At 37.9% G+C, this 18,563-nt stretch overlaps 1 protein-coding gene across 2 annotated transcripts; it reads right to left on the bottom strand.

Moving 5' to 3' along the window:
- Positions 1–767: 767 nt before the first annotated feature.
- Positions 768–18,289, bottom strand: SAG (S-antigen visual arrestin). Of its 2 annotated transcripts, XM_063442354.1 has the most exons (16): positions 18,181–18,289; positions 14,490–14,579; positions 13,758–13,818; positions 12,762–12,806; positions 12,094–12,287; positions 11,104–11,163; positions 10,403–10,470; positions 9,247–9,382; positions 9,077–9,161; positions 8,281–8,353; positions 5,856–5,993; positions 4,453–4,530; positions 3,997–4,020; positions 3,343–3,398; positions 2,665–2,674; positions 768–1,065 (listed from the first exon to the last, which is right to left on the bottom strand). In XM_063442354.1, the coding sequence occupies exons 2-16, from the start codon at positions 14,544–14,546 to the stop codon at positions 963–965; spliced, it is 1,188 nt and encodes a 395-aa protein (XP_063298424.1). In that variant the 5' UTR covers positions 14,547–14,579; positions 18,181–18,289; the 3' UTR covers positions 768–962. The 2 variants fall into 2 exon arrangements, with proteins under 2 accessions (XP_063298424.1, XP_063298423.1); XM_063442353.1 differs by lacking the exons at positions 768–1,065; positions 2,665–2,674 and having other exon boundaries at positions 3,089–3,398; positions 18,170–18,280.
- Between the last annotated feature and the right edge of the window lie 274 nt (positions 18,290–18,563).

Below are 18,563 nucleotides of genomic sequence, written 5' to 3'. Positions count from 1 at the left end.
AGTGGATGTCTAGATAGCCTTACCGCTCCTTCCCTACCTGCCTCCGTGATGTGTGACACTGCTAGTTGCGTAGTGTAATTTCTATAATTATCATCAAACCTAAAGTATTGTGTATAGACAATACACATTAATTGGTGGATTTTAAGAATTATGCAACAGTCAGTGTAACAGTGTCAAGTGCCTATCTAGTTGTCCAATAAGGGGCTCAGGGAGTGCTAACGGTCTACAAATTAGAGGGCGCTAAACTTGCCTGGCCCCGTGCGCTGGCAACCCATGCCCCTGACTGCACGATCACAAGTAAGATCCTCAAGTTATAGCACGCATGCAACTTTTTACAAAAAATACTGGCTTGCTGCATAGATTTAATATTCAGCCTCATTAAATCTGCAAATCTAAATACATGTAAACAACCCCCACTTCCCATCACAATTCCCAATTCAATTAATCATGTCATTCAAAATAAGCCGAGATAAGGGAAAACAATATAATTTGGGAACTTTTTGAATGTCGGCAATTAAGCCTTAAAACTACGGTGCAACACAGGTCTATGTTTGGGGAATAATCACTGCTTTCCAAACACAGCAGACTTTATTCACAACTACACGTAGAGATTTACTCTTAATACTTCCAGCGTCCAATCGCCCAGCACGGTCAAAGTTGTTCCTTATTGATGAAATTCGTATTCTAATGTTTGTTGATTTTATGCATGATCGTTTATCTTTATGCATTTATAAGAAAAGAAAAACATGTTTCAAATTGTCTGTTAAAACATACTTTAATACTGACCCAGATATTTCTTTACCTGTTATTTATCACTAAATATCGCTAGTCTACCCATTATTAACATTTGAATGATCAGTGGAATGCCGGTATTCCACAGACACACTTTAACAGATGTCCACGGAAATGGAATGCTAGGGGATTCTGGGTAGTTGTCATCATAACTCTGGAATTCCACAATTTCATTTTTCATCATCGTCCTCTTCCTCCTTGTCTTCTGTTTGCAACTCATCCTTGAGATTTTCCCGGGCAAAATCTTCGAAAACCATGTCTTCTTCCTGCTCACTGCTCAACAAAGGAAAATGAAGGAAATGCATAGGACTGTAATAAATTGTCATTCCCAACTACTCATTGAGATGTGTTACTACCTCACAGCTCCTCCTTTTTTTTTTTTTTATTATTTTATTCTTAGTAGTAACATATTCTGCTGCTCTTTACAATTATGGAAAAGGGAAGAGTTGAAGAAGGCTCTACTAAAACAAGCTTAGAAACTATGATGATCCCTATACTTTACTCATTGCTCCCATTCAATTCAATGAAATGTATAGTCTGTGTGCTCGGTTATAAAAAGTTTAGTTCTTGTAAAACTACATTGCATTTGGCAGTAACTAACACCAGTATTACCATAGGAGGTAGAACCATTAAAAGAAGGAATGTTGGTGACATTTACATTTTTACCATACTAAAACATTTACATGGATGAGGTACCTGAGCAATGTTTCATTCATGCTGTTAATTCACACACACACACATTCACTGTTCAGGGCTTGCAATGGCCTAGGCCCCTAGTCCGCTTGGGGGGGTGCCCACGGTGGGTCAGTGGCTATAATGTCTGGGTGACTGGACCACCTATGCATAACCAGTAATGGACGGTAAAACTGGACTGAAACCCAGTAAAGTGAAGGATGGGAATGGATCAGGATGGCAGCCAGGCGCCAATGGCCGCAGCACGGCCATTACTCACACAGTGCTGCGCTATCTCCATCTTCTGGCTGCCGGCGCCCAGTGCACATCACACTACATCTGACCCATTCCACTAGTTAGCGTGAGGGCACATTGTCCATCCACTCCCTGCTTTCTTTGTGAGGACATATATGTGAGAGGGAAGGATCAAGGATGAAGAAAGGATGTGGTAGGCTGGAGTATATGCCCTACTAGTCCCTTCACTGCACTTTGACTGCAGTCTACTTTCTGAAACAATGGTAAACTTGTTGATTCTCTAAACAGCCTGCGGCGAGTGTCAGTGAATGTATGCATGCCAGTGAGATTGTCTGTAGTTACCTTGTCTATGCACACATAAGTGAGTTTGTAGTGAGCTTTTGTGTGTCTGTGAAGTTGTGCGTAGTGAGCCTGTATGTGTAATAACTTGCGTGTGTGCCAGTGAGATTGTGTGTTGGATCATATGGGTGGGACATTATAATGCCTCACCATAGTGTAGCGAGGAGGGGGGGAGGGGAGGCCTGGTTTGTTTGATGTCACACCATTAGCAAAGCACATGGGGCAGCAAAATATGTTTTGCCTATGCTAACAGGAACTGAAAAATAGCACAATACAAGTGTTACCTTTAATAGAATTACATTAAATTAGAATTCATAGCTTGCTACTGGTCTTTTTAGAATTTCTAATGTGACCGGTTATCTTTAAAAGGCTCTAAAATATAGATTGGGGTTACCATCAAACACACTTATAAAGTCATTCCAAAGCTGTGAATGTCTACCATACTGCCATACACACAGAATTCAGAGTTACTATAGACAAAGGAATATAAGCATCTGAGTCCCTAAGAGGCATGCTTGTAAGGTATACCAAAACAAGGCAAAACGGTCGTGCCACCATAATCTCGGTACACTGCGCTCAGAACTGCCATTTGCATTTAATTCTCACCTTTCCTTAGCTGTCATCATACCAAGGCAGTACAGGTAATGGGGAAAAGAAAAAGAAAATCAGTTTTAACTCCATATGTCTATATGCAGCAGAATCTCTATAAATAAGCATAAATATCATTGGTAATTAATTATGGGTTATATTGGGGGATAATTAATTTAAATCATGATGGCTTATGTTGTATATATGCACGGTATTTCATATAAAATTGTCTATTATATTGTCATTGTATTGTGATGGCTAATGTAGATCAGCCCCAGTTTAAAGAAAGAAAATAGGTTTACTGTTATTGCACCCCACTGTATGGAGTAGGAAATGTGAACATTGTTTTTCCATGTTATAAACAGTTGCTGTATTTAGATCAGTATTGTTGAAAGTAATTGTTTAATAACTATTCTTATATAATGCCCAAAGCCAGGGCAGCATAAATTGGTACTGGTATATGTATCAATGAGTATATTTGCAAGATAATAAGAGTATATAGGCTGTTGGAATATTAGTGGGATCTCTACACCTCCTAGGTGGTTCCTGAATATGCATACTACCAATGGGCCCTACACATATGCCCACATTGCCCAAATAACAATATGTTGTATGGTCCTAGCGTACCATACAGACTTCAAATTATGGTAAAACACATAAAGTTTAGAGTGTGACATATTTTGCCCAATTTCTTACTACCTCCATCTGGCTTAGGATGCATAAGGATGAAAGGAAGTTCTGTAGACACCTCACTGTGGAGAAGAAATGACATGTTAAAAAGACATCTTAATACGGTGAGGAAAAACACTAGACAATTATCGATCCTATGGTGAAATAAGCAGAAATGGGTTTAACAAGTTTGTAACTTAACCACAGTGGGACAATCCAAACTGCTCACTTACTGTACCTAGAGGGGAATCAGCTCTGATGAGGGATATCACGGATCGCCCTGTATGTGGAACAAGTCTAATGTGATAATGGTATAGGTAGCCTTTCTAATGGACAATCCTTTTGGGCAAGCTACCAAGCCTATTTCCATGGCTGCTGTGTACCTCTTCCAGGTTGTTTTGGGGATTATAAGAAGTATTTAAATCTACTTCTTTAAAATAAATACATCAGTCAACATCTGATGCCGCCAGATGTTTGGCTACCATAAACCTTAGTGATTTAGAACATATTGTGAGATTGACTTACTATACTTTATAATATATAATTGTGATCAGATGTATGATACTAGTTTTACAAACTGGGAAATCTACACAGTTCTCCCCACAGTTGGTTTAAATGATCCATTCATTTCTGACCTACATACATACTGTAATATAACACACATACAAGTTCTAAACATACCTGGAAGTCATATCACCCAGCAGGCTGTCATGAATGACAAAAGAATAAATATTAAATTAAACTTCAACTACACAGAAACATTGTCATTTAAAAAAAAAAAAATCTGCGTACCTGGATTCCTGCCATTACTCATACAATGAATATAGAAATCTTTGCTATGAAATCATTTCATACATAACACATATATTTATAAATATTTTATTACAGCGTTCTTTTAAAACAATAATTGCACATTTTAATATGATTCTGTGAATAGTAGATTAATTGGATAATATATAAGGAACACATTGTACGACTTGCTGCCCACAGTCACACCATATTGGGTGCAAACCTTAATCTCTTAATGCACATTAATTCAGATTAACTCATGCAATGCTGATTCTTATTGTAACAATTGCTGTAAAAGTCATAGAGTGAATCATTAATTTTCACATCTCATATAGAATTGGAACCTACCCAGAAACAGTGAGAGTGACTTTAATCTTGTAGTCTACCAGGATGCCCATGACAGTGCGATCAATCCCCTCCTTCAAGCTGTTGAGAGAAACATAGAAATTAAATAAAAACATTTTTAATCTTCATTTCCACTAGAAAAGCCAGACCTTGGGAGACTGACTCCCTCAGATTAGATCACATAAACCCATATTTAACGGACTCCGAAGGTCTATGTAATTAGTTACTGCAGTTGGGTGCACATAGATGTATCGTACATTTCTGAAACACTGTGAGCACAAGTGAAAAGTTCTCAACCTTAAGATAATGGAAGATCGCATACTTTGAAATGTACTGAAATTTAAAAAAAAATATTTTATTCAATGTAACAAATTCGGAATAACTCCTTCTTGTCCAATATAATGCCTTTATTCACATTTGCATTACCATTGCTCTAGTTCTGATCAATCTGATTGGCTGCGTAAAATCAGGCAATACCCAAGTTTACTGCTAAAAGCTAAGCATCTGTAAATAATGAACAACTTTAACTAAATTCAAAAATATGCCCCTCCGCCTACGAACATTCTCATGCATGGTACGTTGGAGTGGTGTGGAGTATTCTCATGCATGGTACGTTGGAGTGGTGTGGAGTATTCTCATGCATGGTACGTTGGAGTGGTGTGGAGTATTTTCAATCATGGTACGTTGGAGTGGTGTGGAGTATTCTCATGCATGGTATGTTGGAGTGGTGTGGAGTCATTTCAATCATGGTACGTTGGAGTGGTGTGGAGTATTCTCATGCATGGTACGTTGGAGTGGTGTGGAGTATTCTCATGCATGGTATGTTGGAGTGGTGTGGAGTATTCTCAATCATCGTATGTTGGAGTGGTGTGGAGTATTCTCATGCATGGTACGTTGGAGTGGTGTGGAGTATTCTCATGCATGGTATGTTGGAGTGGTGTGGAGTATTCTCAATCATCATATGTTGGAGTGGTGTGGAGTATTCTCATGCATGGTACGTTGGAGTAGTGTGGAGTATTCTCATGCATGGCATGTCTGAGTGGTGTGGAGTATTCTCATGCATGGCATGTTGGAGGGGGGATAGCTATGAATAATTAGTGACAGGGGAGTAGGCTTCCAAGCATGGTACTTGGTGGGTTGGGATGGAGGGCCTCTAAATAATACTAAATGAAATTGATATTGCCCTCCATTGGCATGGTACTTTGGGATGATGGAAGGGCATTGTCCCTGTATGTGTCCATGACCCAATTTTTAAAGTCTATGCCCCTTCTAAAATATAATGCTTCACCTCTTTAATGCAAGGAAGGCCATATCTATTCTAGTACAACTCTGTTCTTGTCCTTTGAAATGTATGCTATAGAATTTACCACCTCACTGCACGATAAATTTCATTACTACCCACTCACAGCGTGCTGGAGGCCAGGTTGGTGTCTTCATGTTTGAGTTTTCCATCCAGGGCTATTTCTCGTTTCTCTCGATTATAGGCCAGTATTGGAAGCAGAGAGAAGGTGTGCGTGTAGGTGCCCTTGGATGCCACTCTTTTGCTGAAAATAAAGTAATAGTAAACAAAATTATATGTCAATGAACGTAGTTAAATCCATGCTAATACAATCTTTAATGGAACTGAAAGAGTGTTTCTACGGTGGCAATGTGGCAATTAAAACTATAAGAGTATTTTTGTATTTGTGATGCACTTCCTCTATGTATCTCAGTTCTTAATATAGAAAGCTACAGCTTATTGCACCCAGTAATTGCAGAGAATAAGATCCATCAAGTGCTGGCTAAATTGGTCTAAAAATCAGATCAGACTCCCCCCTTCTTTAAGAAACTGGATCCAGAAATAAGAACAAATCAGGGTTATGGAAGAATTCCACCACTCCCTCACAAACAAATATCACCACTACACTCCCACTTGGGACCCTTGAATTTTATTCATGAATTGAAAGTCCAAATTATCAGGGGATCCTGAGATCGCATAATGTCACACCACACAAGAGGCTCACCACCCGAGGTGGCTACATGTAACTCCCACCGACGAGCCTCTAAGAGCTCAGTCACCCTATCAATGACGATTCTTTAGGCATACTACTCCATGTAACAGTTATTATTGTCACATTGGTTTATCGAACTAAGCACACCGTTTAATACTCTCTCAGCTATTATGATTAATAGGCCATTACCTTAACTATCACCCCGACTCCCGCATCGCAGCACTGACGGACATCACCCCCCTAGTATCCAGCTTTACTTAGACTCATTTAAAGGTACTGAGTTATAAATCCACTGCCGTGACCTATACCTCAAGATGGTATTTCAACGACACATAACTAAATAGTGTAATAACCTACTGTTGTACTCTGAATACTATGTCTCTATTGCACTGACACCTGTATTGTCTAAACTCTTCAATAAACATTAAAAAAAAAGTCAGATCAGACCAAATATGGGTTTGAGAAAGACTTTGCTGAATCTTCTTGTGTCCAATAACAATCTGCACTTGATGTAACCTTGTGTTTCCAGTCCTTTCTTTTTATTTATTCAGATATGGGAACGCAGTAAAGTATGGCAGAGATGTTAATTTTTAAAGCACACATGCTCAGTGTAACCAGGAGGAGAGGACAAGGATTTTAAAGATAAATGTGAAAAATGTTAAGCATCATGAACGTGACCCTTGAGTGGAGCCATATTCACTTGTTTTGTACTCCACAGCAATGCTGAAATAAGTTGAGTAAAGGAGTCAAAGCTGTGCAAAATAAGTAAAGAATTTATGAAGACGAAATACATTTATGTTTTACCCTCCAAGTGTGGACAGGTGGGTTCTCCACTCTCTAATAATAGATGTCCAGACTCAGGTAAGCAGGTAAGTAAAAGTCCAAGCTTGTTTTCTTCTCGTCATAAAATTAACAATGCAGCAAAGAAGCAATAGCCAGACTGGGGTAAAGAGAAAGATATTTATGCAAGTGAAAAGGTCTCTGAGCAAGTGCCTTGCAAGCACAACATGCCTGTATCTCCTTCTCTGGTCCCCTCTGTAAACTGGCTACTGTCACTATGCTGTTCTGACAATTTTATTATCAGAAGAAATAAAGTTTGAACTTTTCCTCACCTGCTCAATTCTGGATGTCCATTCCCTCTAGGGATCTGGTGTTTCTGTATTCACCATTGTACTCCACAGCATCTCCAGACTGAGAATGCTAGATTTTAGTAACCATGGCATCCTCAGTGCAGGTACCGCCAAAACCAGTGATTCTTAATGCAGTATCTCCTAACAGTCCAGGATTTAGGGATTACCCAGTTGTGCCTAAGGTGTTTTTTAAAAAAAAAAGAAAAAAACACTTTGACAAAACAGGGTAATCCCTAAATCCTGTGCTGTTATGGGGTACTTGAGGACTGGTTTGGGAACCCCTGGCCTAAATTAACAGTCCCCTAATCCTAACTTCCCATGAACATTAGCAACATCGAACCCAGCAGGTATTATGGAAAGCATCTTGATAAAAGGCTCCACCATATGCAAAGCCATAACAACAACTCTTACAAAGCTCAACATTTTTGACTGTGCTGTTTTTAATGGTTGCCATAACATTTAACCCGTGACTTTAAAAAAAAAACTTAAACCTGCAATGAAAATCCCAGTCCGGAGATGCTGTGAAGTTTAACATAAGAGAGTGCAGCTCTTCTATAGCATCACTGTTATGATGCTCAACGTTGTAAAATCAATCAATCATATATATATTATAATCTAGGACCATCCACGAAAATCTGCTAAAATATGGAATCAGAACACAGGGCATAGTTTATTCATTTATTGCTATGTCTCATACTAAGAATACTCACTCTGATTCATCCAAAGCTACAGTCTTGACGTAATAATCACTGGAATACAGCACCACATTGCTAACTTGTTCCACTGTACGGAAGAGAGAGACACGTCTTAATGAGTGTTACAGACTTCAAAAGAAAATAATTGCTACAAACATGCGGTCTTCTTAATTTGCACTAATAACTGTGGATACATCCTTAAATCTTATCCGTTAAATAATAATCATTTCCAAAAATCACTAAGACAGACATTGACTCTGGCAAGCCAAACACATCCATCTCCAGACAGGCTTTATAAGAGTTTCCACCTATCTAGCAGGACAGTCACTTAGATCAGGATCAATAATAAGTAATTGAATAACGTAATAAATTCCAGATGGATGACAATTCTCCATCGAGCCTTGTGATGTCACATATGAGAGACAATGTAACCATATTGAAATCAATTTGTTTCTCCAGCTTTACGTACAAATGCTTTTCTTTAGGTCTGTGTAAATATTTTGACCCCGTATATTCTCACGGTAGGATAATCGCAGAGACTGGTACACTGAGAATTTATAGTACATTGTTCTGCACAAGAATTCTCTGTGTCAGTGTTGCTCACCTTTTCATTGTGGAAGGGAGAAGGCTAAATACCGTTTTGAATTCTAGAACATTATGCCAGAAGCCTGAAAACTCTGAAGACTCTTTTTTTTAGCCAATACAAGTTTAGTATTTCTCTTAAAACCTATTCATTTCATTTCTTTTTTTGTAATATTTCTGTTTGCATGTAGATGATAGAACAATGACACTTGTACACATCATATAGTACCTGATGCAGCTATTTTCTTGACTGTCTTGTCAGAGTTGTTGGTCACCGTGACAGCCACTGATATAGGTTCTCCATGGTAGAACACCTGAACCACGAGCAATGCATTAGTGTGCAATTATGAATGAACTGCAAGTCATCCACGACCATCACTACTTTAGAGACTCTCTCACCTCCTTAGTCAGGCTCGCAGTCAGGTGAAGAGGCTTGTCAGACATAAAGAACTGCCAAGATGTCTCTGCTCTGGGGCTGGGTCCTGGCTGGTCAGGAGCATATTGGATCTTGCGGATCAACAGACGGACAGAATTTCTGGAAATACAAAAATATATATCTGAGGGAATCTAAGGGCCTAGACAGGCTTTACTCAGTACATGTATCTATAATGTGTGCCTGGATCATTAATTATTACTAGATCTGTCATTTGTTCTTTTGTCATAACTCTCCTACAAATTCTTTCCATTTTCATTTGAAAACCAATACATTTCATGTACCCCCACTCTATCAAGGTAAGCAACCCCGTACTTACTGGTTTGTATGCAAAAGAATGCACTTTCATATATTAATTAATTTACATTTTTAATTAATGAATGAATTAACTAATCTCAGGACGCAGAATTGGGTCCCGGTTCCATAATCTTCCCTCACTGGGAAAATTTGCATGTAGAAGTAAAGGAGACCCAATGTAATGTATTGACATTATTATTATTATTATTATTATTATATTTACAAGTGATGCTCATGGCTTGCTGTCAAAAAAAATGTTAAAGGAACACCCCAAGCACTTTAGCTTGCTGAAATGTTTTATAAGTGAGGAGTATGTCCTCTTTTTCATTTGACACAAAGTGCAGATTTCCACAGAAATTGGCACTTTTATAAACTAACCTTGTTATACCCTGTGGCTGTCAGACAACTGTTCCTGATGCTTCCTGGTTGTTTAGCTCAGTGGAGCTAAACTCAAGAGGCTGAAATTGCCCAGAGCATCTGCCTTGCAAAGACTTCTCATTGAGCTGCATTGGGAAGGCTGTGATTGGACCACAGAATGTCTGAGTTGGGGAAGAAGGTGAGGGATTGTAGAGGCGGCAAGCAAGAGATCTGCAGCTATTGCTAGCTGTTTTACATATACCCTCAATGTAAAAATACACAATTAAATGCATGCATGTTTTTATTGGAGGTATATCTAGTAAATAGTGATGTATTTTATTATTTTAACTTATTTATATTTGTATTTGGCAATGGAGTTTCCTTTTAAGAAAGAGTGTTACTGCAGCCTGTAACTTAAAAGGACATTGAAGGCATTGCTTTTTTAGTGTGTTGCTTTTATGTCCTCACTTTTTGCGAAGTCTTTCTTCCAAGTTGGTTGTAGAAAAAGCTTTGATTTCAAAATCCACACCGCAGGCCTGGGCGAAACAGATAAATGCAATTGAACAGTATTAAGTCGGGCAAATGGCTTCTGTTCTTTCCATAGCCACATGCCAGCCTGTAATTGGCTTTAGAATTTCCATTGTGATTATCCGAAGGCTACAACAGGCACTTGCCCAATTACCACATTCAGTGTCATCCTTAAACCAATGCAGGACTGGCTGTGCTTCTGCATGATGTGTTATTTTATCAATTATCAGCGAAGGTTCTAATTGAAATGTGGATAGAATGAGAGAGAATGAAGTCTAACAAAGATGTTGTCCAGATTCTGACTCCCATTGTTTAAATTTCCATGGAACGAGCAGGGATTAGCCAACATCTAAATCGTCAAGCCAAAGGTTTATGCAGGGTTAAGCAACCTTCGGCACTCCTGATGTGGACTACATCTACTTTGCCAGCATTACAGCTTTAAGGGCATTAATGGAGATTTGGTCCACATCTGGAGTCCCAAAGTTTGCCTACCCCTTATTGCATGCAATTTCTGTACAACGTGGAGCATACAATTTATGAGGCACTATTACAGCAAAAAGTGTTGATGAATTTTATAACCCTACTTGATTTCAAGGTGTAGAGAAAAAAAAAAATTAAAAAAATGAAAAGATAAATCTCACCTTTCCCACATCAGTGGGAGCTGGCTGGAGAGCCACCGAACATGGAAGGTAATCAGGGAACTGAAAAAGAGATACAGTGCATAAGAGAGGTATATTCAAAAACAGTTAAAAAAAAAAAGTCAATGTTGCAGCTCAGTGACAGGGAGGGAATATGATAAGAAGGCCAATTTGGCCAAACAAGGACTTTTATTATTTGGAATATCTGAGATTGGTGATGATGTACCATTACCAAGACTATGGAAATTACGTGATAACCTACTGATAACTGTGGATTTGGAATAGCAATTTAGAAAAAAAAAGTCCTCTAAGGGGTGTACTGTTATGTCAGAGCTCTTAGAACAGTGGAAACTCTCGAAAAACTCAGTTCCCTTTCAATATTTGCCCAAATTATCCATTGTGCAGGAAGGATAACGGCTTACAGTGAGACAACACTCATATAGAGACCTGGACTTCAAAAGTCAGCATTTGAAGCCCATGTTCTGCCTTAAATCCTCACAGTTCTATATATATTCCTGCGCTTTCCCCTTCTCACGAGGCAGCGAATATGGTGAATGTGTCTAATGAAGTATAAATGGATTTTAATTCTTCATATTTTAGTAGTTGACTATGAAACCACCACTACCAACATTCTATTCTATTCATTGCACAGTAAGGGGAGCCAGGAGAGGTCTATTTTGTAGGACAGAATCAGTGATGCAGGTTTAATGGATCAGTAATTATATCTTTATGATTTTATTAGTAAAAAGTTTTACTGTTTCCTTAATATTGCTATCCTTGCAGTATTTCATAAATTCTAATGTACACCAATGTGTTTGTAGTCTGCATGTCTATATTTTGAAATGAATAGAAACCATACCGGTGCACACTGTATATCTCTGTTAGTTGTAAAACTGTGGAGCTCGGTGGCTTAATAAACACGGTGCATTACTTACAGCCTGTTAATGTAAGTTTTTTTCCCGTAAGTATACCCCTTGTAAAAAAGGACATTACCTGCATCAAGAAGGGATAGGCATTGTTCCCCAGCTTCTTCATTAGCCGCTCCTGAACCTTGGTGATAGTTTTGGGGTCTTCTACAGGTGGATAAACCTGAGTTCGAGCAAAGTAGAGGTCTTTGCGAAAGGTCAGCCCAATGACATCAATATCTTCTTGACCATAGCGAAATGCGCAGGTCACAGTGACATACACTGAAAATATATACATAATAAAAAGGTTTAATAAGCAGAACATGCAAAATTGTGTAGCTCAGGTTTTGCAAATTCAGTGACTACAAGCAAAGTAAATATTGTTTTGACATAAGACACCATCACACTCTAAAAGCTATATATTAAACATGGTGTTATCCAATTAAGGCCCTAATTTAATAAAGCTTTCCACGTGGTTCAATAATGTTCGAATAACTTTCCAAATGATTTATCTACAGAAGTCACCATTAAAATCTTTTAGAATATAGAACACAAATCATTTGGAACGTTACTAACAGTATTGAATTATTTTAAAAGCTTATCAAATTGAGACCTGAATGTGTATCACTTGATCATATAATGACCCCATATGCCAGCGTTAACACAATGGTAAATAAGGCAAAACATCAATTTGACTGTATGCATCATTTTAATTTAGTTTGTTTTTTTGCTTTTCAATATTTTTACAACATGTACCTTTTTTTCCCTTGAGAAGGTCAGGATCCACTAGAACAACACCATCTATGAAAAATAACATACATTTTTAAAAAGATGAACATTAAAGGAAAGAAGTGTAACACAACATATTTAAAATCTGTTTCGTACTTCTACATGTTAGAAGATAAATGTTTCATTTATGGTCTGACATGTTGTTCTTATTGGAACTTAGCAAGAAATATAATCCCAACTGTATCACTAAGATAAAAAGATATGTGACAGGCTAAACGTGCTGGGCTTGGGTCTTTTTAAACCTAAATTGTTTGTTATCAGTATTATTGTATATTATTATATAAGGCTATGTATGTGGAGGTTTTATTGGCTTATAAATAATATTTATTCCTGTGACATTTAGCACTGATTGACATTATACTGCAGAATGTATATGTATATATGACATGCCCATCAAATTAAATATCACTCGTATAGCGCATGTACCTTTAGTACCTGGTCTTACTTTTATGGTGAAGCTATGCTTGTTTGGGAGTTGCCTTAAACGTGCTAAAAGTAAACATGGCTACAGCACAGTAAAAATGGAAAAGCTATGGTAGAAAGAAAAATAATTCTATTGCAAAATACAAAAAAAAAAATTTGATTCACAGTCACGATGTATCTGTATTATAACCCTCATTATGCTTGTGAAAATTTCCCACAGTAACATTGTCACAACAACATATTCAGCCTAATGGAAAGTAATATATTCTAACACCGCTGTTCTCATCCTGGGGAAGCAGGTTAATTCACAGAGGGCCCCAATTTGGGCCTACACTACCATAAGACAAATTAGGCAATCATACTCTGTCACTTTACCATACCGGCTAGGAGGGAGTTCCAAAGATCACCCTGACTTGTCCTGTGAACCCTCCCTTTAATGGGAGAAGCTTATAGTATGGGTGCAAGTTACTTTTAGCGCTCCCTCTCGTTTATGGTGATGGCACTATCATAAAAATGATTTGGCCATTACTTGATACTCACCTACTGGTTCCACTGATTCAACGTGATCGATATAATCTCGTTTACCCAGGTATACACTCACCTGTGTAGACAAAGAAGAACAAAAGTGAACATCTGTGTATAATGCGGACTGGATTAAGACTGGTGCAGAAGTAATTACATTTATCCAGAAGTAGATCTGATATGCATTTACATTAAATGTAGAAAATATGTTCAACCCCCCCAAAAAATACACATAAACCTAATCAGAATCTAAAGGTTTAAAACAATTCCGGGTTATTTATCAATCCATCAGTTGTTAGAAATATGTCAGGAATTGCAAATTGTAGGACAAAATACTTTATTTCGCTAAAAAATGTAAACTTGGCTATTTTGGCCTCAATTTCCAATCCTTTTGTGAATTCCTGATATTTTATTAATTGGTGAACAACTGTGATTTTCTGCCAAAGTAGAATTTCGAAGAGTACATACACCACGTATTTGAAGGCAGTTTAAATAGGAAGTGGCATGTTTCCTCTACAGGAGTCATAGAAGCAGCCAAGATCTATGTTATGGCCTCTCCGTAGGTGGTATCTTTCTTGGCATTGCAAGAAAACCATAGATGGAATCCAACTAACACACAACATACAGCATGCTCAAATCAGTATGTATAAAGTATGGATAAAGCTTGTCCTTTTCCTCTACAACAAACTGGTAGATTTAGTTTTTCTTTTATAAATTGCCACATGTTCATATTTACTGTAAGAGCCATACCGCTTTATCACGGGACGTTTTCTTATAGATAACATGTCTGGATTTTTTGTCACTCATGATGCTACACTCCAATTACTGGTACCTGTTTATCTGAAAAGACATGAAAATAGATTAAAGGTGGTCAATAAAACACAAACAATGAGGAAGTTCATGAGTTTTATCAAGGAAGATGCCTTTAAGTTATCTATAATATTGTCATGTATTGCTAAAGATATTGTGTGGTTTATTTTCTTTGAAAGGTATCGTACATGGTAACAATATCCGTAAGGTCACACTTAAAAATACATGGTTATATTTCAATCAATACAAGCCGGAAATGTGCGTTTTATGTAGGCATCCTTCAATGATATCAGAAATATAACTGGAGACCAAGATCACAAAATCATAAAGTGACTTCTGCCCAAAGCGACTATATATAACTAGCCTGCAAGGGTCAACATACATACGTCCCAGTCTGATTTGATTTAAATGTAAATATACACGAACATTTACAGACTACAAAACCCATGTTCTATCCCAACTACTGATTTCTATACTGACAAAACCCATGTTCTATCCCAACCATTGATTTCTATACTAACAAAACCCATGTTCTATCCCAACTACTGATTGCTATACTAACAAAACCCATGTCTATCCCAACTACTGATTTCTATACTGACAAAACCCATGTTCTATCCCAACCATTGATTTCTATACTAACAAAACCCATGTTCTACACCAACTACTGATTTCTATACTGACAGGAAGCCGTGTTCTTAAAGCTGATACACTGCTTTTGTCATCACAAGTAGATAGGTCATGAAAAGGTAGGTGTGAACAAAAGAGGCATTTTATACAGCCAAGTGTGGATTAGACAACATGGTTTGGGATTTAGATGGATTAGTCTGTGGTTTACTGTTTGAACCAGACTTGGCAAGGGCATGCATTCTTCTTTAGTTTAGAAACAAAGGTTTGTAAGTGTAAGCATCCAGTGGCATTATAATGACAGGTATGTCTGGTACCACACCAAACACACAGTATACTGTAACACTTGTTTCTAAAGAAACACAGCGACACAAACTGTGGCAACCCAACAAATATGGCACCGCTTTAATCAGGATTTGCAAACCTTCAGATTATGTACCCAAAGGAACTTGTCCAGCACAAAATTCTACAAATATCTCTATAACAATAGATTATTTTGACCTTAAGGATATCAAGGATATTATATTTGTTACACATGTGGTGAAAGAATGAACGGTCAAGTTAAAATGACATTATTTGGCAAGGCTGAGTTGCGTTATGTTCACATACATATCATTGCATTGTGATACAAAAACATATAAAGTAGATTATTTTATTCCTCTCTGGAAACAATGAGCGGTTTTGTGTTGGTGAACTTGTGGTGCCTGAATCATCCTTCTCCCCTACGTATTGCGTCATATGTATTCAACGGCCTTGTAGATTCATATGTAAAGCAAAAATATATGAAAACAGGGTATTGGCAGCTCTTTTTTTTTACAAAAATGTACGGATATCACACTCCGGCAGTAACTTTCAGAAATTGCCATTAAGGCATTTCTAATCCATTCATTCATTTTCATCACCATTCAGTGGAAGATCACAAAATCAGCATAGCTACGGCAATCCAAGCGTTCTGTGTATCGATGGTGATTTTTCCACAAAGGTCGCAATTTATTATGTAAAACAAAACTATGAATGAACTACAAAGCAGCTGGTCAATATGAAAAGTAGCTAATGATATGCAAACCTCACCCCAACATTAGTGGGAATAAACAAAGAAAATAATGTATTTTAGTACTCTGGGACTAGAGCAGCCTGTAACCTTCTAGTTCAGGAAAGTAAGTAAGACCCAGTCTTTATCCTAAGGGTAAATTAAGGCCCTACCAAAACCCTCCCTTATACTACGCACACACTATGGACCACCACATGTTCTATTAGCCACGCCCACATTGAGACATAACACCTCTGAGTGAATACAGATTATTATATAAAACTAAATTTATGAACCCCGCCCAATGTTGTATTAAACCTTATTATTTCTCTATATATATATCACAGGAGACTTGGGCTAACAATTAAATGATTCAAAAGTCTGAAAACTCGTGCACCTATTAGCCCCCTCTACCAATGTCCCTGTTTGCAAGGAGTCTATCTGGTTTTGGGGTCTGGTTGTAGTTGGTTGTTGGAATGGATTCACATGAACTACTTTGCATTTGAAATAAAATTCTTTTTCTAGGTACAAGGGAATGTGATTGAGTTGACTATGGCCCTATCACATGTCCGCTTACTTATGCAGCTTCCAAAGAATGCTTTTGTGCACTGATTTTAATTGTTCAATAAATACGGTATGTGCTAGTTTGGCTAAGGTACATTAATGATGCATACAATGTGACAACACTGCGGAGCTTTCAGGAGATACTCATCTGGAGACTGTCTCCTTGTTGGAGTACAGCAATGATGAAGTCCACTTTGTATATGTGACCTTGAATAAAGTCACCGTTTTGACAGCTGGCTCTTTTCACTAACTGCTCTTTGTCTAGGGATATCTTTCCCAGGGGATATGATGAGGCTATTCTTAACTTAAGCAAATAAAAAGCAATTAAATTGTCAAAGAATACATTGACACACAGAGAAAATAAAGAATAACTATTATTTTTTATACAGTGTCAACATATGCCGCAGCGCTTTACAATTATAAAAAGGGGATATCTGACACCAAGTAATTGATGAAGGCCCTTTTGTACAAGCTTACAATCTATGAGAATTTGAAGTAGGTGGATATATATTGTTAGAGGTCTTGCCCAATGACACTTACTGGTGAGGTAATCTGGCATTGGAACCTGGGTTTTCTATTGAGGAGGACCTTTGCTGACATGATTTCCTGAACCAATTTATGGTCTAAAAAGAAATTGTTGTTCAACTGCCATTCCAAAGGTTGACTGAACAGAAGTGCCAGTGTCAATCTGACCACGTCATAGAGGCAAAGTCGTGGCGATGGTGTTGGGTAAAGCATTATTCCAGTCTAGAGTAACTGTTGTGTGCTGACAAGAAGAATGCGAAGTCCCTCATGCAATATTGATGGCCATCCAACAATCAACAGTCAATAAATAGCTTTCATAATATAGAGCAGTGTTCACCAACCCAGTCCTCATGGACCTCCAACAGTCCAGGATTCATGGATTTCCCTGTTTTATTCCAATGGAGATACTGACAAAGCCTGAACTGTTGGTGGTCCATGAGGACTGGGTTGGGAAACACTGATTATAGAGAACTTTGCCGGTTGGGTTCTCAACCTCCCCAATGTACTATTACAATATGATTCTACATATATATTACAGTCCTCCCCAGATACCATTCATTTAATGGTACAGAACAAAGAAGACATTTTTTAAAACGGATACGGTCTACTACAGCATTATTCCATTTATGGTTAAAACCACTGTCTGGCCCATATCTTGTCCCAGATGTACCTGGCTGTCTTTTTGCTGATACTCTATGTGATAATTATAATACAGAAAATGAAATTCTAATACCTAAAGCGGTCTAGTTCAATAGAAGGAGTAGGCACTCCAATCTCTAAATCTAGAAATGGCCCGTATACATGCATGCGATCAATTTCTATGAAATAGAGACATGGGATAGATAGACAGACAGATAGACAGATAGATACACACAAAATACTAACTTGTTACAGAATGAAGCCTGCACGGGAATCCAATAATCTGATAAGTGGACAATGTGTAGATGGCACACTCTGACCTAAAAAGATTGTGCACCGAAATAAGTAGGAGCAGCAGGAGGGTGGGGAGGAGAAAACGTCCCATATAATCTCCAACCTAGGGGTGTGAAGATAGCAGGATTAGGAGATGAGCCAGGAGTATCTGTGTCAGCATTGAGCAGTATTAACAAGAGGTTACAGGACAGAGCACAAGGGGGAAAGGTGAAGTGAAAACAATAGTACAAGATCTACTCACATCCTTATAAATATCAACAGTAAAGGTCATTCTCTACAGAGTGTTCAGGGATGTAAGAAGATGTTATCAAAGTGTGTCTACTCTGACAACTCTC

This window comes from Pelobates fuscus, chromosome 2 (assembly GCF_036172605.1).
Source record: "Pelobates fuscus isolate aPelFus1 chromosome 2, aPelFus1.pri, whole genome shotgun sequence".
In the NCBI taxonomy this organism is placed as follows: domain Eukaryota; kingdom Metazoa; phylum Chordata; class Amphibia; order Anura; family Pelobatidae; genus Pelobates; species Pelobates fuscus.
This window is presented reverse-complemented; position numbering and strand designations above follow the sequence as displayed.